The following is a 24983-nucleotide window of genomic DNA, read 5'->3' as shown; positions in this document are numbered from 1 at the left end:
TCACAACACTTCGTCCAGTTTGCTTCTGTTTAGCCCTTCATTTATCTGTATATCTCCGTTTCATAAGCTCGCTTTACTCATAGCTTTATTCATATGGTATACATATATATACACACATAAGGAAGCGTCATCTCAATGTACGAAACAAATCAACGAACGGACGAGGAAAGACGTAAATGGGACTGTTGGATTCGTCGGTCAGACGTGGGTCCAATCCTGTCCCTCTGAGTTTCGCAAAGGATAATCTCCCTCTCTCCCTCTCTCTCTCTCGTAAGCTTTTGGTGTAGGTGAACTGTGAGTATATAAACCGCGACTCCACACTCATCAATCATCATTTCTTGATCATCTCTCATCCTGTATACACCTGCGATGGCTTTCCTGAAGGTAAAGTGTGGAGGGAAAAAAAACTTTATATATCAAATTACTTTTTTTTTTTTAACAACGTAAAGCAAGCCTTTGCAGTTGGTTTTCTAAATCTCTAAGTAAAGTAGACAGCACTAGATGAAGGTAATAAGTTTATTAACAATACTTATATGGACGTACATCAATGATTCTTAAAATGACATTCCTTAAGCAATGCTGACCTGCAGGGGTGGGTTCGTCTCGCTCGCTAAGATATGGAGTAGATCAAATAATAAACCCAGTTTCCCGTTTTCTTTATCTGAAATGATCCTATGCTCCGTTTCTTGGAATTCCAATTTACATTAGAATCTCTTCTTCCATTAACTTAATGGCTAAGATTCTCCTTGTTTTAAGTATCCCCAGGCTACGTTTCCGCTCACTTCCTGCCTTAGCGTTGCAAGCCTGCACACTCTATAGGATTCACCCACAGTAAATTTTCTCTAATCCATTTCTTCCAACTTTCTCCCGCCATTTCCTCACAATAATCATTTCTCTGCGTTGTCTTATCAAGTCTTGCGTGTCGCTCCGAACGACCCATTGATTTCTCAGGTAGTCTTATACCAGTTATGTTTATCTTGTATCCTGACAGTGATTTATACTTAAGTTATTATACTAGTTATCTTAAGTTATCTTGTATCTTGACAGTGATTATTTTGTATCCCTTTTCTCCCCCTCTCTACCCCCCTCACAGTTCGCAGTCGTGTTGCTGGTTGTGGGCGTGGCAAGTGGGCGTGCCGACAAACACTTCTTCCCTCATCGAGGGTACGGCTACGTGCCTCCCCCTCCTCCTCCACCTCCCCCACCACCGCCTCCTCCTCCTCCGCCACCACCACCTCCTCCTCCTCCGCCTCCACCACCACCACCTCCTCCTGTAAGTATTAAGCGTGTCTGGTGCGCTGATCATACGAACAGCACATACCAATATGTAACACGTATCGGATATATGTATACTGTGTAAGGATATGTATCATTGTTATGTGCAGATGCGATTGTTCAAAAAAAAGGTCTGGGTGATGTAAGGATGTGTACATTTTACGTCGATCTGATGCGCTATTTTCTCTTCCGTTCACATTATTCCTGCGCTTCGTTCCAACATTTCAATATCCTCAGTGCTATCATATTTCGTACCTATGTTCTGCTCCAGCCAATGTCCGTACTTATCTATCCTCCATACCTATCCTCCCTGCTTTATTCATTTCTCCGTCTCCTACACTTATCTATATCTTATCATTTCTCGTTCCTTGTGTCCTGTCACAGCCCCTCTTCCATCGCCCGTTCTCAGACCTTACGTCAATATCACGGCGGCGTGTTTATGACGCGCTTCTGTCATCTTATTTATTCCTCCTTGATGCATGTCCTTAGGAAATCTTCGTTGTCCCCATACCGCCTGTATCATCTTTCCTCCCACACCACATGCAGTAATTCTAAAAGTTCCTTTCCAGTGGCTCCCTCCTGCAAAGGTACACCTGTGGTATCCCTTTTCACAGACCTGTAGCGTAAGTGGGCTGCCCTATCACCTTTGTCCCTCGCTAAACAAACCCTCTTCCCCCCCCATTTTTCCCCCTCGAAGCCCAAAGGAATGCCCTACGACTACGGCTACGGAGTAAAGGACGACCACTTCGGCAACGACTTCGCACATAACGAGAACTCCGATGGCAAGATCGTGAAGGGCGAGTACCGCGTGCTCCTGCCGGACGGCCGTGTCCAGATTGTCACCTACACCGCCGACCACACCAGCGGCTTCGTCCCCACAGTAAGCGTCCCATGTCCGATGTACTGACGGAAACTACTCCGCTCAAAATGGGGTCTCTCTCTCTCTCTCTCTCTCTCTCTCTCCTGCCGGGACTATCATGGCTACTGCAAATGGTTCAGGGCTTTCGAAACATCCGCAAGAGCCATCGTGCTGACATGCGTTATCCCCTCCATCCGATCTCGTTGCTTGTCTATTTCGGCGATTTTTAAAAACCCAAAGCTTCCCCCTCAGTCACCATACCTCAATGCACCTCAACCCTAAGAAAGAAGACCTACATAAAGTTCTAACCCTTCGAACTATTGTCCCGTTGCTCTCACCTCTTCAGTCTCCGAAGTCCATAAGACTCCCAATCCCTCAATTTCTTAAAAGATTTTAGGCACCAACGTGGATTTCGCGGTGTCAGTTATACTATAAATATCTTGTAAGTGATCTAAGTCTATTCCTCTTATGTCTGACATTCTGATGAATCTATTTACATCTCTCGAGGATTTCCCGGTCCCTCAACATCTCTCAAGGATTTCCCGAGATATGGTAAACGTCTATCTTAACTCCCTTTCCTCTGGGCTTTTCCACTTCTCTCTGCTCGGCAATGCACAGCTTTCTTTCTAGTGTTGCCATCGTGGTAGTGGCTGACGGAGTGATACCTCCCTCTCATCTTATGAATAGCGGCGTCCCGTTGGGGTTTCTCCTGACGACTACAATCTTTTCAACTCTATAACCGAACATCTTTCCTCAATCTCCGACGCCCTGCACAGCTGCGTCGACAAATCCACCCAAAGTTCTTTTAACCGCAATCCTCAACTCCTCACTCTGATCCTCGTTCTTGCACTAAACATATTCCTCAATATGTACCAGAGAACCATCTTCAGGCTAGGAAGCAGCGACCTGGTTAACTTCAACCGTACAGTAAGGTAATTTCATCGTATATTTCTCTTTAAATCGTCCTTTTTTTTCCCCCCCATCAAATTTCAGACATCACAGTTCACCCCTGTAACTGCATCAGCATAGGGATAATTGTACCTTCTACTCTCCTTAAAAACCCACAGTATTAACATCACGAAATCTTGTCTTAAAATCTTTCCATTTTTAAGAAACATATTTTACGTACTTGTTTACTGAGCAAAGAAAACAGGTGAATAATCACACATTTAAGTCATTACACCAATGATCACTGATCGCTCATGCTACCACAGTTGTGTGTGTGTGTGTGGTACAGCTATCAGTGACACACCTCACCTTGTGGTACGGGTACCGCTCGTACACTTCATCCTGTGGTACACCCTCACTCTGTGTACTGATAACGACGGTACACCCTCATTTTGTGTAGTGATAACGACGGTACACCCTCACTCTGTGTTTCAGGTCCGGTACGAAGGCGCACCTGTGTACCCTCCACCCCCTCCACCACCACCACCACCACCTCCTCCACCCCCACCACCACCACCACCTCCACCCCATACCTTCTACGGCGTCCCGTACGCCTAAGCCGCCCACTCCGCCCGGCCAGGACTACATGCAGGCCAGCTAACCCCACCCAGGTCCACCCAGGTCTCCACACAAGCCCAGTTAGCCCATCTACGTCCACGTCCTTCTAGGGACCGAACCGCATTGCTCTCAAAATCCGCCCTCACCCGTCGCCCATTCATCCTTCCACGCCACTTAACAGCTACCCGCCCAGCTCTCTCTCTCTCCCATATAGCCTTCCTACTCCCCCTACAGCGCCCCGGGGGAGACCTTAGCAGTCTAAAAGCTGTGAGGGACACCCTGAGGAGCTCTCCTCCAGGGCGTGGGAGGGGAGGATACAGTAAACATCCCACCACCGCTGGAGCTCCTCGGCCAGGACCTGGATGAGGAAAATTAATAATAATAATAATAATAACCATCGCTAAATGCATCTCAACACGGCCGCCATGTCAGATGAACATCAACCAGACTTCTGAAAAGCTAAAGCCTCGACATATTCGACCTCTGTGTACATCTCATATTTGACTTTTCCAATCATATATATATATATATATATATATATATATATGAACAAAGTGTATATGAACGCGCACCTTCATAGAACATACAAAGCTCCAACAGTCAGGATCGAACCTGGGACCCCTTGTGCAAAAGGCAGGCATGCTAACCGCTGGGCTAAGGGACTGTATAATAGGAAACAACTATTCGAAATACTAAGAACTCGAATACCCTTCGTCTCACAATGGTGAGCAATGGAGTCTATCGGTAAAACGCTATCAGCTGGCTATGTGTTCTGTTCGGAAACAACCGATTGACCCCGTTGCTCACCATTGTGAGACGAAGGGTATTCGAGTACTTAGTATTTCGAATAGTTGTCTCCTATTATACAGTCCCTTACCCTAGCGGTTAGCATGCCTGCCTCTTGCACAAGGGGTCCCAGGTTCGATCCTGGCTGTAGGAGCTTTGTATGATGTATAAATATATATATATATATATATATATATATATATATATATATATATATATATATATATATATATTTTTTTTTCATACTATTCGCCATTTCCCACTTACATATATATATATATATATATATATATATATATATATATATATATATATATATACACACACACACACACACACACTTATCTAACTTATTCCCTTATTATACCATCTTAAACGACTAAAGAAAAGAAACCTTGACAATTAATGTATATTTGCGATACAAGTCGACTGTCTCGATGATGTGACACAGCAGATGCATTATTAGCAATAGCTCTGTTCATCCTCGGGAATCGCACTTGCAACCTAAACTTGGTCTTAACTTGTTAATCTTATGTCAGATACGCATTGAATCTTATGTCAGATACGCATTGAATCTTATGTCAAATACGCATTGAATCTTATGTCAGATACACATTAAATCTTATGTCAGATACGCATTAAACCTTGTGTTTTTCCCCTTCCTCAACATCTACAGAATTAAATGCCATGAGACTCATACATCCAATGTGGGTTCTGCTTTAAGTTGTGCCCCTCATAAATAATAAACGTGTAACGTAACCTACTCCATAACTGGAAGAGTATTCTTTGTCCATAAAACTTAACACAATAATTCCACTTTTGACAAAAGGAATTTGATTCGAATCTATTTTTTTGTTTCGATACTTTCCAGACAACATTTCCACTCTTGGCAGCACAAGTGTTCAGGGGAACATCCTTCTAGTGTGACCCTCCTGGGCTCTTCCCAGTGCTAAAAGTTATTCTAGAATAAAGTAATCTAGTAATACTTATTTCATAACTTTACACTTCCATGGTGGAAGTGGGAGGTGACAGCTATTTTCAATGGCATATCATATCACCCGGTTCTATCAACACATCCACCTCATACTATGTGAGTGGGTTTTAACTGTCTTGTCTAAACATCCTATAGCTAGGAAGTATGTGAAAAAAAAACCTTATCATATGTGGCTATGCGTGTTCAAGTTCTTATAGCCACCACCGTCTTCAACTCTAAACGTCCACTACTTTCAATTCTGAAGCTCAAGACCCAGCAGCTTTGTGTCTAGTGCCACCAAAATCGAGTATGTTCAGCATCTTCAGTTTGCATTACAAACAGTTTTATTGCTAGTGCAGTTTTAATGTTATATTACTAAACAAACAATTAATTGATTTAGAAGACCTTAAGTGATAATGCATTACCCCATCCTCCATGGTTTCATTTATTTCCAACTGTCTACTCAGGTCACAGAACCATTCCTTCCATGTGTCAACTTCGCCGTATCATCCCCGATGCATAATTGTCTTTGCCACAGTTGTGTACGTCCGGCATAGAACAATAAATATCCTACACATGAGTCTTGTTTCTTCCTGGACTGGTAGCGGCTTTTCCAGAAAGAAGACCAAGTCTGTGCAACATGAGTGCTGGCACATACAAGTCCAGCTCTCCGTACAGGAAAGTGAAGGAAGATATTCAACAGGTGATGATGCGCAGCTTTGATATGAAAAAAAAAAAAAAAGGAATCACAGAAATCCATCCGAGCGTCTTTTGGTAGGTGTCGTAGGTAACTAGAGATGCCAATTTGGACGTAATTGGAGATACCAATCTTCACCCCTTGAACAAAATGATATGGCCCTTGAGCACGAAGGGGCGACCCCTGCACGCGACGATACGACCCTTAAGCACGACCCTTGAGTACCCTTGAATTACGATGGTCTGGTCTACCGACCTGACCCTCCCAACTACATCTCTACATGACCGTAACCTGAGAACTCTCCATTAAGTCTTGAGGACAAGCACACAGCTCCCGGGCAACAGAAACTTGGGGTGGGTCTACAGAAGACGGAGCGAGAAAGAGCACTGCAGCAGAGTGGGGGAAAAGTAGGTGAACACGACGGAACCACCAGCGTAATCTACACCAGTCAAATCCTTTATCTGTTACCAATGTACACTATCGGGCATTTTCAAAATCACACCACAGGCCAACTTGGTCATCAGATAAGATACTAACAGCTGATAACGTCCGTGTGTGTCCTTGTTAATGTCATATCACGTTCATATCAAAATAATTCGACCAACTACATTTGTATAAAATGACGAGGATGTTCCACGGAACAATTATGTAGCCTGTAGTGAAACACAGTTATCACAAGAAGTTGAGGAAGAATGGTTGGAAATATCATTTGGAGAGAACCAAATTCACCTGTTTTTAAGTCCCATGGCCAGAAATGGAATTTCCTTCGAGTTGTAATTCAAATTCCAAGTTGAGCCTTATGGGAGTGGTGTAAAAAACGAGTTAAGGGTTTCTCGGCCAATGAATATATCTGATACCGCTTCGAAACTTTTATAGTTTTACGGTCAAAGTTGGACTCTTCCTCAAATAGTAAGTCAGCTTTAACCTCCACCTTAAATCTTTTTTATAAGGGGCGTAACTCAGGTCCAAGCTAAGAAGTTATGGGTCTCATACCATTCAACACTGTACATGATGGGTTATAACTACAAAAAAGGTTCACGTCTATATATGATTTTAAAGTTATGAAGTTACGACCAAAGTTACGTTGACCGTCTCACCCAACTACAGGCGGACAGACGGACGGACATATATGGCTAAGATAGTGTGTCATACTACGCTGGAGACGCATAATTATCAAAACTCGGTGGGAAAAAAAATAAGCCTGACACTGTACTGACTTAAAAGATCTGAAAACAAATAGGAACAAGTCAGAAAACAAAAATGGGAATAAACAGAATGTCTGAAAGCAAGTGGATTTTTTTTAATATATTTTTTATAATAGAAAGATCGCACGGCTTTGAGCAGCGCGCGGCCTTGTGCGAAAGAATGGGCATATATTAAGGAGGAGGTCAGGAACACAGGAGTTAACCCCAAATAACCGCCTCTGGCACCGTTCCCATTATCGGGTTTGCCTGTTTAAAAAGTTATTACTGCTGAGGTCACATACACCAATCTTTGACACTGAGACACAGTGGAAGTCTACATTCATTATACTATTTTACTTTTACTTCCACGCCTTTTCGCTCTTTCCCGCGACGAGGTAGCGCCAGACACCCATGCCTTAGAAGGAAAATCAAACATTAGCTCCTTCCTCATTCCTTCTTTTGGAATCCCGAGTGCTACCGACGGAGGTTACGTCTTGTGGTGGTCAAGGAAACACATCAGACGCATCTTGAGTGTTACTAATAGATGCTACGTCATGTGGTGGTGAAGGAAACATATCAGACCCATTCTAAGTGCTACTGACGGAGGCTGCGTCATGTGGTGGAGAAGGCAGCAGTTTAAACACATCCAGACTGGTACTGACGGGGTACTAGAGAGCACCTGCGTTGTTGCATCAGGCAACCCAGCCTGAGGTGAACGACTAGCAATTGGTTACAAGATGTGTGGTCTGGGCTGTGGCTCCACTCGCGGGCTGTTATACACACGGCTTCCAACTATCCTAACTCCCAGGCTCGATTCCCCCTATTGTACTGACAGCCCGTAAGGGATCAGCGAAATGTCTCGTGAACCGGAGCCTCAGATATCAAATTACCTTAACTGCATATCAATTACAACAACCCTTTTATCTACTTCCTCAAAAGGAGTTAGGCTTCGATACTATACTGTACCTGAATATGTGTAACATTTACGTTTTCTATATCTATTTCGCCCTTTTTCTTACTCTATATACGGCCTGGGCTACCTGAGGACTCTTGTCCGTGACTGGAGTCAACGATATATATATATATATATATATATATATATATATATATATATATATTGTCCGAAAAAAGGCGTTCACACATACAATTTACTACTTTGTCATCTCAGGCCTTGAGTAACATCTGCAGACGTCTGGGCACAAAAATCAGCAAGGCTCCTGAAGTATTCTAGGTCCATGATTTGCGTCCATTAGGATCTTGACCTAAATGAGGCGAGGCACTGATGAGGTGATGCGGGAAGCAAACCACCTGATCGTGCTTTCCGAGTGCCCAATGCGCCTAGCAATCTTAAGCGTACCCACATTTTCTTACTTCCTGGCGTTTCTCCTACAATTCATGACAGTCTACTTTCAAGATATAGAAAATGGAAAGTCAGGAATTTAGAGTCCTTACCTTAACCGTCATATATGTGAAAAAAAAAGTAAGGGAGGATTAAATGTACCTGTCCCTAGAGCGTGTGTGTGTGAGCAAATACAGAATGTAGGGTAACCTAATAAGTATGACCCTAAATTACGCGGTACAATTGACTGATACGTTAAGTCACACATGATCGAGTGACTAACTACTTATAAGAGCAGCAGTAGCAGCAGTAGTACCGGCCGCTTGGCTGAGCTATGGAGAAACAAAAGTCATGACGTTCAGAGTCGCGGTTGCGAAATACGTGTGTGTTAATTACCGATGGCGGGGCGAAGCAAGAGGAGCTCGGGAGCGACCGCAGCCAACCCGCCACACCAAGGCTCTACGCTCCACTCCCCACCTCCAGCCACCCCCTTCAAGGACAAGGTTCCCGGAGCCATCGTATATATAGAGCACCTTCCACCTACGGTCTACAGCACTCCTTCCTTGCTCCCTCGACAAGAAACATCACTATAGCAACTATGGCTCTATTGAAGGTAGGACTAGAAAAGAAAGAAAAAAAATCAAGCTACTGAAGACTCCGTGAGGACTTGCTATCGTCTTCGAAAGTTTGCTCCTGTGTTGAAGAACAATCATTTTCTGTGACGTTCTGTGTTCAAGTACACATACTCGAGCCAAAAAAAACATGCCATCCGTACTTCCTCTCAGTCGCTCGGCACAGTTCAGTATTTCATTGCTTCATAACCGTGAGAGTAGCAAGGGCTGTAAGCAAGCAGTGCTTTCAGTGTTTATCAGTGGTATAAATTCTTGGTGTCGCTGATCAACTGAAGGAGTCGACGACGTTCATCACCATATCAAAATGTCTGGCTAACATTTGACTCACCATATATATATATATATATATATATATATATATATATATATATATATATATATATATATATATACGAAACCTTCAATGTCATCTATTCAGTATAAAGTACTTGTCATCATGCTTAGCTGAATTTCATATCAAATTAGTCTTGGGCATCATTCACAGTATCTAAACGAGCAAGTTGGTACTTAGCTGTTGTAGATAAGCTATCATAAGGCTGCTGATGATTCAACAATAAATTATTGATAGCTTTTCTAAAAGACCCACACTCACAAGTTTAATTGTTTTACTTTCTGTGTGATTCAGATTAAAAAAAGAAAAAAAAAAGTGGGGGCTTTGTATAATGGAATCACCATCGTTCTTGGAACCAAAAACGAAAATCTGTTAAAACCTAAACTTAAAAATTCTGATTCAAAATTCTATTCGATGGCGTGAAACATCACCACCAAGAACCAATGTACGTTTCTAAACGCTCTTTTATACACATTTACCACATGTATACCGTCAAAATATCAAAATGAGGAAATACGGTGATTCAAACTCGTAACTTTCTGTCTTTCAAAGCTCAACCGTTGAACAATTCTGCACACGACTGCACACTATTCCTGCCTGTGATGGTAATGTTTACGTGGGAGGGATATCGGAAGCAAGGCAACCCGGCCAAGGGTTCCCCCGGTTATGAAGAACTACTTTCTCCTTGGTAGTCTTATGCCGTGAGACGTGACGTAGTATTACTATTGCTATAATACCAGTAAAATCTGTTTAGGCTACTGGAAGTCCCTTCCCTCTATTAGCCTGAAGGGACCAAAGCCCAAGTAATTAAATCCCACAAAAGGCTCATGACTGCATGCACTCGGTCCACCCCACCATCATGGGAACTGGGCTAGAAGGAAAATAGTTTACCCACAAGCTAATTCAGATGTAATTCTCACGGAGAGTAATTTTGATGGCAGGTTGCAAGATCTTTAGTTATGCCGTTTAGAATATATATATATATATATATATATATATATATATATATATATATATATATATATATATATATATATATACACATACATACATACATATATATATGAATTGCACAAGAACAAGCACACAGGTACTCAATAGCATAAACACTGGACATACAGAAATACAAACATGCAGGTAAAGCGGAAATTGTATAGTAGTTAACACAGGTAATGTGATCAAAGGAAATGATAACATGCCATCTAAATGAGGAAATTGAATTAATTTAGAAAGCAAGTATAAACATCGGCTAGCGCTACGCACTAGCCCTGCCTTTTTCGAAAAATCTCGTCGTAGGTATTTGCACATAGGTCTCCTTAGCCTTGTCTCGTGACCAAATCTCGTTAAGTTTGAAGGCACTCTCCCCAACCAAATCGTTAACACTCTCCTGCCCCTTGGACAGCTGGTAGCGGCGGCCGTTCTCGTTGGCATGGCTTATGGAAGACCTGAAGATGCTCCTCGCCCAGGATACTCTTACCCCGCCCCTCCCCCGCCCGTTTATGCTCACCCCGCGCCCTATGCACCTCCTCCAGCTCCAACCTACGCACCTCCACCCCCAGCCTACAACCCTCCGCCTCCAGCTCCAACCTACGCTCCACCTCCAGCTCCAACCTACGCTCCACCCCCAGCCAAATATGAGGTATGTAAAATGCTAGCGTCTGAACTTGTGGCACTTAACTGGAAAAAAAAAAAAAATATCTCTTAACGAAGATACTGCTAAGATAATATTCAAAGATCGTCTTCATTCTAAAGAGACGCGGGGTAAATACTGACCAACTGTGACAGACGTGAGGTACTTAAATCCCTTGATTATAACAGTGAAACCCTCTTGAATGCAACGGTTTGGTCTTTACTGCACTACGTACGACACGGCCCTTTGGTATGATGGACTGGCCTTTGACAATACCAGAGCAAATGAAAGGCCAAACTATCAACTATGTGTATTTAGTCAAAAATTTCTTAAGCTAAGTCGTGCTAGGTTAAGTTTAGCAGAAAGGGGGGGGGGGAGGCTATCATTACATGACTTAGAAAAACGCACTACATTTGGATTCACATTTTCTGTTGAAATTAATTGATTTACCAAGTCAAATCCAGATGTCATTTCCTTTCATTACGTCTCGTCGTAAAGCACCCCTGCAATTCACGTAACGAGCAGACTGTTTACCGTCACACAAGGGGCTGCCTTCCACTCATTTCACCCTTACTTATCACAATCTTCCCTTCCTACAGCACAAAGGAATGCCCTACGACTTTGCTTATGGTGTAAAGGACGAATACAGCGGCAATAACTACGGGCACAACGAGAACTCTGATGGTAGCACTGTGACTGGCGAATACCGTGTGCTCCTACCTGACGGACGCACCCAAATCGTCACCTACACTGCCGACCACTATAAGGGTTACATCGCTGAAGTAAGTTCTTCATCATGCCTGATTTTACCCAACAAACAGCCACTTCATTTAATGCAGTTATTCATGAGTACATAAAGACTGGATTATGGTCCTTTCTACGGATCAGATTTTTCCGAGGTTTCCAGAAATCAGTTCCAACGTCCTCCATCCTCCAAGGTTCATAAGAACAGAGGAACCTCACCCTTGACATTTTTCTTAAACATAAGATTGTCTGGGAGTCAATATGTATGTATTTCAGCATTCGCTATCAGTCCCAGCCATCTGTTTCATGTTCATAAACTCTGGTGATGTATATTAATGGTGTTAGATGTACTAATAGTGACGCCACAATGAAATGATTCAGCGTGAGCATCTGTTCCACTGGATATTTTTGGTACAAAGCACTTCTCGAACTTGTCATCTAAAACACCAAGAGAAATTTACTTTTTCAGACTGTTAATGATGTTATCATTTTTCAGGTCCGCTACGAAGGCGAAGCCAAATACGTCCCTAAGTATCCAGAGCCTTCCTATAAGCCTGCTCCAATCTACGGCTCACCAGCAGCTTAGACATATGTCTACAGCGACTAGTGTGTGCAATACAGCCTCCCAAACAAGCCTAATATATATATGATCCGTAAATATGTCAGAAGAATCTACATAATATAAATTGAATACAAAAGCACTAATACCTTTTTCCATTTATTTCCCTTAAGATTATTTGCAGAACTGTACCACAAGCCACATATTTTCACACGCATGACGAGAAGTCTGCTGCCTTAGATCTAAACTGTCCTTGACATACGAATACAAAACATGTCTAGTATGCAATGTATCCAGAGAATGACTTCCACGTGTTCAATTTGAGGTTTTCTCTGCTAATCAACGTATCTAAATATCTTCAATCTAACATTTGCGGCCCTCTTCTACCGTGAAATCTGTAGCACACTTTACTTCCCGAAGCCTCTGCTAAATCTGCAATACATCGTACATTCGCCTTTGAGTTCACTGTAAATGAGCAACGCAATGATCAATCTTAAAAGATAAACTTACAAAAATATTACAAGGTTTGGCTAATGTGCCATTTTTCTCACCTACGACAGACAGAATAAGAAAATCCCGTTATCAAATACTAGTTGCAATCAATAATCAATAATTTCCTCAAATAATCTGTGATGTGCTTAGAAAAATCAATATCTGATCACAATCACTGTGATGAAATAATTTTTTTCTTGAAGCAACAATATATCCACATAACGTCAACAAATATTACCCAATCACACATAAAGGTAAAATGTATTTCAACAAGTCTTATCCATGCAATAATTCGTCAGTTTTTCATGGATGACAACTTATAGGATTTTTTTCTAAGAACACAACTAGTATTATCATTTCTTACTAAACTTAAAACACACACAGTGGGTCCAACGTAATAAGCAATGCATACTAATTTCATTCATTTTTCAAGCCTAATGTAACGTTTTCCATTTCAAAATGCTTAAGTTAGCAGGAGTGACAAAACCTTGACTATTTCAAACAATTTGGACTTCACACTTCCACATCTGTACGTTCCTAAATTCACTTTAAAAATGCTTAAACCTACTATTATAGACACAACTCGCAACTGAGTGCAAGGTACGTCACTCATGGGAAAGTTGTAAAAAAAGTGTATAGGTCAGCATGGTTAAACAAATTCTTTTTACTCTGAAATACCAGCTAAAGCTTGGGTTCTAATTATACTAATAAAAAATCACTTTGATATGAAGCCAATGAGTCTGCAACATCCACTTTGGTTATAACAGCATATATGGCGTATACTTACCATCTAGCACTAAAACATACACATGAAATCTATTATACAATATCAATGTATGATCCTGAGCAATATACTAGACAAAAATTCATCACTTACCTTAAAAAGCTCGTATATCAAATATTAATGAACTTGAAGAAAGTGCTATTGGCAATGATGCTGTCAACGCAATCCTCAACTGTATTTAATATATCTAAATCAATATCTCTCTGCATGCACCATAATTATATGCACATTAATGCTTGTGACATTTCCATAAACTTACATATTTTATTAAAATCACGTATTTTGAGTGCAGCATCCATTTCTTTTCTTTCTAATAAGGTTTCAAAATCAGTGTGCATGCACTGTAATTATATTTACACAAGTATATGTGTATTTTGCCTAAGCTTAAACAATTCAAAACCCACTGTACATCTACTTTTTTGCGAAAAAGTTTTTTAGAACTAGGTTTTCCAAGCTGTTTTTTTTCAATGTCAATATTCAGAGAAATATTAAGGCATTAGTAATTGAAAATGCACTTATGCATTATTGCTGATAATCATAAATTATCATCAGCCTCATAAATTATAGGAAGTTCCTATGTTGAGCATATTATTTATCTAGTTAATTCCTACACTGGTGGGAAAAAAGGCTAACAATTACGACCTTTAACTCAACAATAAAAATATAAATGCTTTATTTCTGCTCCACTTAGACCTGAATACAAGTGTCTCATTTCACACTTGGCCTCTAGGTAAGGCCTAAGTATATGAAGTGGCTGTTTCCACTCAAGCAAATCTGTAGGATTCTCCCCAGTAAAAGGGGCAAGTTAGGCTAGGCTATTCGCCCCTTTTTCAAATCGGTAGTGCTGCCTACAGTTTAATACCTGCACCTCCGATAATGTGCTTCTTTATCTACTTACAGTTCTTGAGTGAAAATAAATTCATTCTGCTAAGATCATGCTTGTGTACCAATTTTACACGTGATATTCCTAGCCAGCATCTTAATTCCACCAGCATTTTGTACACGTTTTCTGTGAATGCGAGGCTACCGTAGGAGAAAACTAGTGGAATTGTGCACGTCGCCAGCCTAACCTCATATAACTTTGCATGTCACTAGTCTATGTGTGCTACCAGCCCAATCTCATAAAATCTTCCATGCCGCAAGCCAGCCCAACCTCACATACAGGAAAATGATACCTCTCATGACTTCACATGCCGCCAAAAGGACATCATCAAACGCTGTAATTCGTATCAAATACAAATTGCATAATTGCTCACGTGCACTTTTTGTAAAGTGCTTGTAATGTCTAGCACACCACATTGCATGTTGGGTTCTATATAACGTGGTTTAAAGTAACTCTATCATACCTTTGTCAGTAGCAACGTTACGTTGCTTCAGTATGCTAAAGGTATAAATATCTACTTCATTCGGTATCATTTAACTGAAGGTTTACCTTCTCAGTATCACGACAATAGCAAAAAAGGACAAAATCTATTAATTAAACTTACCAATTTTGGGCATACGATGGAAAGCCTCTCCTTCCAAGACGACCACACCAAATGATCTCTCTGTAGGCTAACGCAGAGTTGTGGAAACGTTATCTCATTACGTGAATGATGGCAAGTTTACCTTGTGATTAAAGATTATCTTTCTGGCCGAGCTCGGTGCTAAAAAAGTAACAAATGTAAAAATTGTTCTGACAAAATCTGTTAACAACCTCCTTCAGCAACCGAGCAAGTGGTAAACAAACAGACGGTGTTTGAAAAGCCCGTGAATTCAATCAGCGCCATCTATAAACTATATAAAACATATATATATATATATATATATATATATATATATATATATATATATATATATATATATATATATATATATACTTTCAAACTATTCGCCATTTCCCGTGTTAGCGAGGTAGCAATAAGAACAGAGGACTGGACCTTTGAGGGAATATCCTCACCTGGCCCCCTTCTCTGTTCCTTCTTTTGGAAAGTTAAAAAAAACGAGACGGGAGGATTTCAGCCCCCCCGCTCCCTTCCCTTTTAGTCGCCTTGTACGACACGCAAGGAATACGTGGGAAGTATTCTTTCTCCCCTATCCCAAGGGATATATATATATATATATATATATATATATATAATTCGGTTATTAAAACAATGCATCACTAATTCCATTCATTGCACTAAATGCCCATTAACATTGATGTTTATGATAGGGAAGACTGTTCTTGGTGACAAAAGTTTCCATGCCTAGATAACAGAGTTGGGATTTTCGTGCTACGAGATTTGTACCTTCGCTAAAATAAGAATTGCGCTGACATTGTCACAGCTTCTCAGAATTATCTACCCTAAAACATTGTCAAAAAGCTGATAAAACCAGTTTATTATCTTTTAGTCACGATTGCCTCATTTTATATACATTCAGCTTTCTATATAGTCAAGAAGACATCTTTCTTCTCTTAACTGAAGAACAAAATAAAGTCCCAGGTGATGGCTAGCATATACGAGACTAAAAAATGTCATTGCTGCACTTCAGGCACCTACCTGTATTGAATGGAGTCCTCAATCTCAAGATTAGGTAAAGCACCGACTCGGTTTGTCAGTCTTAAGCTTATACCAGAACAAATTTTCTTGGCGTACAATTTTTTAAAACTTCGTTTCTTCAACATTTACTTCGAAAAGGGTGCACATGTTTAATCAAATGTATTTGAGATTGCTTAAACATATTCCTTAAACCCTTTCCTGTGGTGTCATAACCTTCGTCAATGCAGTCCATAAATGCATACCACTTCCTTACATTTTAGTGTTAAAATGCCAACATTCGTTACTTCTCCCATATTTCCTGTGTATCGAAGGCAATTCGATGGGGTGGCAGCAGGTCTGGACACCTTCCCATCCTTGTATTTTAATTTCTGAAAGTTGGAACGGGAACCAAGAGAGGAAGGTTCCTCCTCCTCGAAGGCTAAAGCTGGGTTATCTGAATGCATGTGGATATAACTAAGGTAAGAGGGTAGAGGTAGGCAGTACGTTTTAAGTACAACCTTCAAGTTCTAACTCTGACTGGAACAAGGATAAAAGGGGAGAAGAAAGGTTTGGTAAATTCTTGTGGGCAAAGTCAAGGGTAAGCGTGAGGTTGAGCTAAGGAATAGGTAGCACTTACCTGAAATGGAAGATGTGTGAATGTGAAAGATCAAGAAGATGAGCCCCAGTCTGATGGGATTGAAAAGGAATGTGAAGTGAGGTGGGTGATCATTAACACTTGTCTACCTGTCAAGTGAGGAATGAGGGAGAGCGTTAAGTATTTTGGGAGGAGCCGAGTGTCAGCAATTCTAATGCGAGGGATCAGTTATTAGTGATTGGTGATATCAATATGAGAGTAGGTAATGTGGCAGTTGAGGTTAAAAAAGGAGCATGGGGTGCCCCATGTTGTGAATGAAAATGGTGAACAGCTCTTGGAGATGAATGCTGATAAAAGAACTCTTGATTGGAAATACCTCATTTAGACAGGAAAATACTTCAATCATATGTAGTGACTATTAAAAGAGGGTATTACTGGATTATGTACAAACTGACAATATTGCAAAGGAATGTGAATGTGCTGAGAGGGAGCTGATGGAATGTCTTACCACTGCTTGATATAGGCAAGGGTGAAGGTTTGTAGCAACACAGGAAGAATGGAAATGACATGGATAGAAAAAGGTTAGTGAACACTAGCAAGCTCGGAAAAAGAGACGACAATAGATACCATGAGAGCTTAGTGTGAAATGGCAAAAACGTAAGAATCAATGAAGCTGGGGAATGTGTAAGGAACAATAAGTATATGGAAAAGCATCACTTACATGTGCATGATATGGAGAGGAGATGGACTGAAACAAAGCATATGATGTGGTGGGAGATAATCATGTCAACCTCCTTTCTGCTCACCAAAGCTTTGAAGACACAGACAACTTTTCTTGCATTTTTAACTTCTTTTTTGAGTAATGTCATATTTGAGCACATTTTTAACTTCTCTTTTTTGAGTAATGTCATATTTGAGCAGCCCACAGACCAAAAACCCTTTGCTCTCACTTGCATTCACTCTCGGTAACATCAAATTAACCCATACAGCTCACCATGATACTCTGTTCTTCACTTTACATTCATCCACAATCCAATAAAACAAAATCACTTTCCCTTCTAACATGAGATTTTTCATTTATATGTCTACTCTTTGATCATCCTGAGATCAATATTATCCTACATATGCAAAAAAGAGCCACTGGTCCAGGTCCTGCATCCTCCACACTTTGCCCTATTCATAAAACCCGATGTACACTCTATCTATATTGTGCCTTTTCCATCAATGCTTATTTCCCCACAAACACTTTTACTAGGACTAAAAATATTCAGTGTACATTCCCTGTAAAGTTCCTCCCTGGCATTACTAAACTTGGTCTTCCTTTTACTACAAAGCATATCATCTAAATATAACACTATTAAATACCTGCAACCATCAGTTTCAAACTAAAATTTCCATACTTATAAGCTTTGATGTAGAGGTTTATCCTTTCAGTTTGATTGGTTGTAGTAGTTATATATATTAATTACCTTTGTATACATCTTTGATAGTTTTACTACCAACCACACTGTATGCATCTGGTTCATACATAAAGAAATGTGGTCTCATGAAATTCATGAGTTATATGAATAAGTTAAATGAATAGGGTTTGTAGAATCGAGACCAAAAAACTTCACTCATAACACTTTTTAGTTAGAAAGAAATTATTTATTGTTGTAAAACTAGTTCACCAGTTACGGAGTCTCTTTTGCCGTGGCTGCCCCCTTGAGGGAGTTCCTGGAGGGCACAGGTATCATAGGTATAGTAATACTAGTTTGTTGCTCATTATATTAACAGTAATTTGTAGAGCACATTGGCTTCAAACTTCGGCACTTGGGGTACTGCGTGAATAATGACATTTGCTTCTTTGGAGTATGATGCTGATCATTATTTCATGGCTGGGTTTTCTTATCAAGTTCGGCAGCAAATTTCTAATGGCTTGTCTCTTATAATTCTTCCAAAAAGAAGAAAGGTATGGAGAATTAGACCTTCTTGTAAGTTTCTTTTATCCCTGGGGATAGGGGAGAAAGAATACTTCCCACGTATTCCCTGCGTGTCGTAGAAGGCAACTAAAAGGGGAGGGAGCGGGTGGCTGGAAATCCTCCCCTCTTTTTTTTTTCAATTTTCCAAAAGGAACAGAGAAGGGGGCCAGGTGAGGATATTCCCTCAAAGGCCCAGTCCTCTGTTCTTAACGCTACCTCGCTAATGCGGGAAATGGCGAATAGTATGAAAAGAAAAAAAAAAGAAAAAATAAGCTACCTTGTTAACATCTCTTGCATAACCAATTTCAAGCTGTAATAACTTACATCACAATTCTGTTCCATTAAAAATATGCTTCAAAACCTTTACTTCTCTTTTTTTTTTACCTATATTGCAAGAATATTAGGTGGGGGTATTGAAAAGAAATAGTTGGTTGGAACATTAAGCAAGAGCATCAGGTAAAAAGTAGTAAGAACATTAGGTATGAACCTCTAGAAACAGCAACAGATTTTTCCTCTGCCACTGGCCTCTTAAGGGTCAGGCACTAAAGGATAAGAAGCAGCACTGGTGTTCACCAATTATATAGACTCTTCTGCCGTGGCCACCTACCAGAGGGGGAGTAGAGATAGTTTTTTTTTTTTACTTGATCGCCATTTCCCGCATTAGCACCAGGAAATAGATGATAAAAGGCATATCTGTTCACATACACACACACACACAAATTCATGAGCATAAACATATATATTTATATCTATTATACTTTGTCGCTGTCTCCCATGTTAGCAAGGTAGCGCAAGGAAACTTGGCCCCTTCTTTTAGAAAAGTAAAAACTGGAGAGGATCCCCCCTAGTCGCCTTTTACAACACTCAGGGAATGCGTGTGTGTGTGTGTGTGTATGTACGTATATGTGTATGAGAGTAGACAGGTCTTTCTTTGTCCATTTCCTGGTGCTACCTTGCTAACATGGGAAATCAAGTACAATAAATAAATAAATATAATACAAAATAGTAAATAGACAGATAAATACATGTAAAATGTTTTCCCATCTAAATAGCTAATGAAAGATCTTAACACCTTATGTATCACATCACTTAACCCACAATGCTTTACAGACGCAGGTCTGTGAATACATAGGATGATTCAACAATTGATCAGGTTTGGGATCTCCAGACTCCAAATCTCTCTCTCTGCTTCCTACACAACCTTACAAGGAAGAACTCTTCACTTGGGCACACACCCTAAAATAAAGGAAAATACACACAAAAAATATTTTTCATTTTTTATTTTCCTATGGTTTTTAGACCATATTTGGTTATAGGATCTAGTGATTTTCATTATAACTTACAAATTATGTGGCCAAGCTCTCCTATCTTTTAAAAATCACGGTTCACAATCTAACAATTGTGGTAAAGAGCTTATTGACCAAGTTGTAAAACCAGAGTTGACCATCTAAGATGATAACCTTTATTGCAAATAATTACAGTAATGGAAATTATAACCTCTGAAAAGTAGCTAAGTGCAGAGATGAGTGCTACTGTCCCCAGCACACAATGAAGTACCGAGATGAATGCCAACGGTAACACAACACTAAATGTATAAACTTTACAAGTAAAGGATAGTTTGTAGAAGGAATAATTACAAAACAAAAATGAATAATATTAATCTAGAAAATTTCAAAAAGTAAAGTAACAGCTGACGTAGTTTTAGCAGAACACTCGCCAATTCTCAGCTTTGGGTACTAATACCATTTTATGTTCTTTATCATACATACAACTTTACAAGTGATACAAAGCTGAAAACTGCCAATCTGATCACAAATGCTAGTTCTAACTAATCAAATTTGATGAAAAAAAAAATATATCTGAGAGAAAAGAATGGATGTGAAGGAAACCTGACTTTCCACCTTAACTCTCATGGTTCACCAGAGCATTTGGGAGTAACAAGGATCCGACAGACTGCATGCAGTGGTAGGTCAGCTGGCATCCTTCGTGTCATGTGCACTGTCATCACCTGGAAAGCAAGGGCATGTATGGTTTGGGAAGTTTGTGTATGTTAATTATACTGTTTACTACCATGGTATCATTTGTAAGTGACCATCTTTTTTACGCGAGTACTCTACCTTATCTGGACTGTATATCCCCAATACTGACCATTACATGTACCACAAACTTCCATGAGATGCCCTAACCTCCTGCAATGAGTAACCCACAACACCTGCACCTGCCAGATGTATGATAATCCATGGGGTTAGGTTCTGACATACCACCGGCAGTGGTCTCGGGTTGTTCCCAACAATACAAGCGACAGCAAAAGCCAGATGCTCATGCTCCTGCTACTACGGCAACTGGACATTTGTACATGAACCTAAGGAGCAGCCACTAACTATCCTGAGGCTGCTTTCACTCGAGTCATCTTTGGGCCCTACAAGTTTATACAAGAACAATGGTAAATGCTAATATGCGATTAAATACCATGGCTATTTACACACTGAAATATATTAATGCAAATCACTCTCTGGGGGAAAAGTCATAATAGCCAATACTTTATAATCACAGTTGAAAGTCGAAATGTCAACTTTTTCTCAATTAATGAAATAATAAAATATCAAGATTACAGGACCAGTATAGATGATAAAACCTATCAAGATTTTATAGTCTGCCGGTGACCCCCAATGAAAAAAATAAAATTTGAGCCACTTCCACCTGTGACACACATTTGGGCTATTATAGCAATATAAATATAATATACCTTGAATATTTCAGCAACTAAACTGTACTGCTGTTCTTTTCTAAATTTTGTCCTTTGAGGCAAAGGATGGCACCCTCGCTAATCCAGGGAAACCTTATTCCATACATACAGCAACTCAATTGGTTATTAAAAGGCATTCTAAATTGTAAATCGAAATAATATTCTCCTCAACAAAGAATGATATTGAAAGGATGAGCGAGAGCTGACCATTTACGAAACTGCCAGCCCCATGATGGTCATATGAACACCTTAATTCCTATTTCTTCTTGTTTTTCTGATTGGCAGCTCCTCTTGGCGGCGTCACAGGTCGTCCTGTATTCAATCCTCCATAAGGGAACTTCTTTTTGTCTGCGGGCTGGGAGGAAAAAATAAATGTAAAGATTTTTACTTAATACTTAACAACTGTAAAGTTTAATATACAATCTACCTATCTGAACATAATCTCTGCTTCCACTTGTTAATGGATGTTAATAATACCATAATTACACTACAATCTTATATGCCAATATCTTCTTTTTCAAGCTGTCTAAATATATCAAAATATCTTACAAGTACTGTTTGACCTTTAGTAGTTCAAAAATGAAAGCATGTGAGTTTTTCTTAAACAGCTTTTGCACAAGGTTTTGAAAATCAAGAAACTTTAATGCCTGGTTTTTCTCCCAGCATGAGCAAGAATTGGAAAAGGATGATGTCAAATTTTTTTACTATGGTCAATAACAGTTTCATTGTACTGTAACTCATTCCAGTCTATGCTATCTTGCAATACTGTAAATACTGACTGCTCACCTTAAGTATCTGGAAGGAACACATAAGTGTCTCGTCCACTGACATCATTGCTCCAGCATTGTCAAACTCTCCACAATAGTTTGGAGCTGAGAACAGAGTCACTAACTGCCGTTTTGCAAAGAATTCATAACCATCTTCAACAACCTGTAAAATATAAAATCATTAAAATACACATATTGGAAATATACCATTTAATACTCTAAGATATATATTCATGAGCTTTAAAGAATATATAAAAGACTGAATTACTAAATGTCTAATATGCAAAATGTATGCAGACTTATTTTTCTAATTCATCTTAACAAAAGCAAACCCTATGTAAATATACCTGATGTGCTCGACATATGAGGTCAAAGTCATGTTTGTGAAGGAATTTCGCAACCACTTCTGCTCCAAATGTGAATGACACACCTCGATCATTTTCACCCCAACCCATGGTGTCCTGTTGATCAAACAAAGGAATAAGGAGTTAACACATTTTCTTTAACTGAAATGCTTCAACCATAAGACAAATGAAAAGAGGTTATTCATACTGAAGTATCTATCTGTGCATGAATCATATTCCTAAATCATTTAAATCCAAAACACACCCATAATTTGATATATAAAGTGTATCTATCACTCAACTATAACTGAGAAACAGGACAGAGGAGTCATATAACTACACCAAGGACTTAAGTATCCCTACTCCTTTACCAGTTGACGAGTTTCAAGCAAGTGACTTTTGATCTACAATCAAATCCCACAGAAGATACACTGATGCTCCTGATCCACCTTGCATAGAAAAATTGGATTGAAAATAAGATAAACTGAATAAAAAAGAACAAAGTTTGATAAACCATCTTCCTTTACAAATGTGTGAAATATCAAAAAATAATGTATCTTATCATATCAAGTCTACCCCAGAGGGTATGGGCAACCCTTCCCTTTATTAGCCTCCACGACTGAGGTTGAGGGCCCCATTACTCTGACATAATGTGGTGGCACATGACATCAGTTTACCTCCTTACCCTTAATTTGTTTCATAATTACTCCCCACAGAGGGAAGAAATGTACAGTACTTTTGAGATTGCACAGTACTACCTGATACTGATTTACTTCATAACTTACAACATGTCTGATAATTACTCTCCACACAGGTATGAAATGTTACACATAAAAAAATGGTGCTACAAACAGATGGATATACAAACAAGAAAAGAATTTTGTTTATGCTTCATAATACAAGCAATTATATAATATCAATACAGTCTAAACGCAAGACGGGTGTAAAGATCAGACCTAAATAGACGCTGACTCTCAATCAGCCTTTGTATGTTGTTATAAAAAAGGAAAAAAAAATAAATAAATTTTGATAATCTGATGACGTGCAGCAATCAAATTCAGTGTCCTGTATACAACATAATTGTTTTTGTTATCTGATAACAGTACAGTACAAATATGAAAATAATTTCCTTTGAGCAGAATTCCTATGACTTAAGTATAACCACTTGCAAAGTTCATAAAGTAAAGTTCAACATGAGCAGCATTATTACATATTACAAACTGATCTTTTCAAACTCTGAAATTCCATATAATGAGCATTACTTTAGAAATATAGATTTTGAAACCCCTTTCTGCCATTCAATCTTAGCATTGTATACAAACGTCTTAATGAATTAACAGCTTAAACAATGATTAAATTATACTTAAAATATCTTAAGACGTGTAACCTTCAAAGCTCATTATAGTAATATACTTCTTTTATGCTGGTGAAACAAGTGTTATCGAAGAAATGGATAAATCAATGTAATTCACAGCATTTTATCCAAAGTTTAGGATATAGCAGGATATCTTTTCAAAATTCTCCAGCTGCAGAAAAACAGCTGATACAACTTCTTACTTCTACATTTACTGCTAATGGTAAACTGCCAATACAACTGACAGATGACAAGCACAATGTTTGAGATTTATGTAGTCTTTAAGAAAATGACTAAGTAGCTTACAGAAAAGTACCGTAGTTAAGACTTATGTGGTGGACATCTGAAAATGAAAGCAATACACTGAAAAGTTTGCTTTGCTAAAATAGAAGGGAAAAAGAATTTTCATATTGTCAAGGATTACCCAGAATCAGTAAGAAAATATATGTCTTCTGAAAAATTCTGCTTTTCCAAAAATACATTGGGTTCAATGTTCAATATATGCGAGCATACATAGCAAGTGGTACAAAATTTCCAGTATCAAAATGGCTAGGTCTTTAATGTTTATAAAATCATCAGAGGTTGTTGTGACCCATTATCATCTTTCTGTTCTTCCATTAGTAAGAAACACACAATTCCATTTAAACCCACAGCAGACAGGCAAAAACAAATTATATAATCAGCTTTATCAAGCAATTTGTTACCTTGTCTGGGTCAGACCACAAAAGGTCACAGAGCAGACCCTGGTCAGGAACATCAGTGGGCCTCATAATACGTCGAATTTGTTCCATGCTCTGCAAATCTGGGCTCAACCCACCGTGACAACAGAAGATCTTCTCATCAACAATGGCTGCCACTGGTAGGCAGTTAAAACAGTCTGTGAAAGTCTTCCACAATTTGATGTTGTACCGTCGCTTGCCTAAA

General features: G+C 39.5%; 3 protein-coding genes across 5 annotated transcripts in view; 2 read left to right on the top strand and 1 right to left on the bottom strand.

Moving 5' to 3' along the window:
- Positions 1-330: 330 nt before the first annotated feature.
- Positions 331-4265, top strand: LOC139751726 (uncharacterized). Its single transcript, XM_071667282.1, has 4 exons — positions 331-384; positions 1094-1273; positions 1973-2155; positions 3518-4265. Exons 1-4 carry the CDS (start codon positions 370-372, stop codon positions 3638-3640), a joined length of 501 nt encoding a protein of 166 aa, XP_071523383.1. The 5' UTR covers positions 331-369; the 3' UTR covers positions 3641-4265.
- A 4832-nt stretch (positions 4266-9097) lies between these two features.
- On the top strand, positions 9098-12663 carry LOC139751724 (uncharacterized). The gene is made up of 4 exons (XM_071667281.1): positions 9098-9232; positions 10985-11221; positions 11812-11994; positions 12453-12663. The coding sequence occupies exons 1-4, from the start codon at positions 9218-9220 to the stop codon at positions 12540-12542; spliced, it is 525 nt and encodes a 174-aa protein (XP_071523382.1). The 5' UTR covers positions 9098-9217; the 3' UTR covers positions 12543-12663.
- Positions 12664-20113: 7450 nt separating this feature from the next.
- LOC139751880 (serine/threonine-protein phosphatase PP1-gamma catalytic subunit B) overlaps positions 20114-24983 on the bottom strand; it is a 55632-nt gene continuing 50762 nt past the window's right edge. The window contains exons 4-8 of one of the 3 annotated variants that reach the window (XM_071667534.1): positions 24764-24978; positions 22709-22822; positions 22381-22524; positions 21802-21949; positions 20114-20856 (exon numbers count right to left, since the gene is read on the bottom strand). In XM_071667534.1, coding sequence (XP_071523635.1) covers positions 21851-21949; positions 22381-22524; positions 22709-22822; positions 24764-24978 — 572 coding nt within the window. In that variant the 3' untranslated portion in view covers positions 20114-20856; positions 21802-21850. Of the gene's footprint in view, positions 21950-22380; positions 22525-22708; positions 22823-24763; positions 24979-24983 lie in introns of all 3 variants that reach the window. The other 2 variants (XM_071667535.1, XM_071667533.1) reach the window with 2 other exon arrangements.

Source organism: Panulirus ornatus, chromosome 12, assembly GCF_036320965.1.
Source record: "Panulirus ornatus isolate Po-2019 chromosome 12, ASM3632096v1, whole genome shotgun sequence".
Lineage (NCBI taxonomy): Eukaryota > Metazoa > Arthropoda > Malacostraca > Decapoda > Palinuridae > Panulirus > Panulirus ornatus.
Note: the sequence above shows the minus strand (reverse complement) of the source record. Positions and strands in the feature narration are given on the sequence as shown.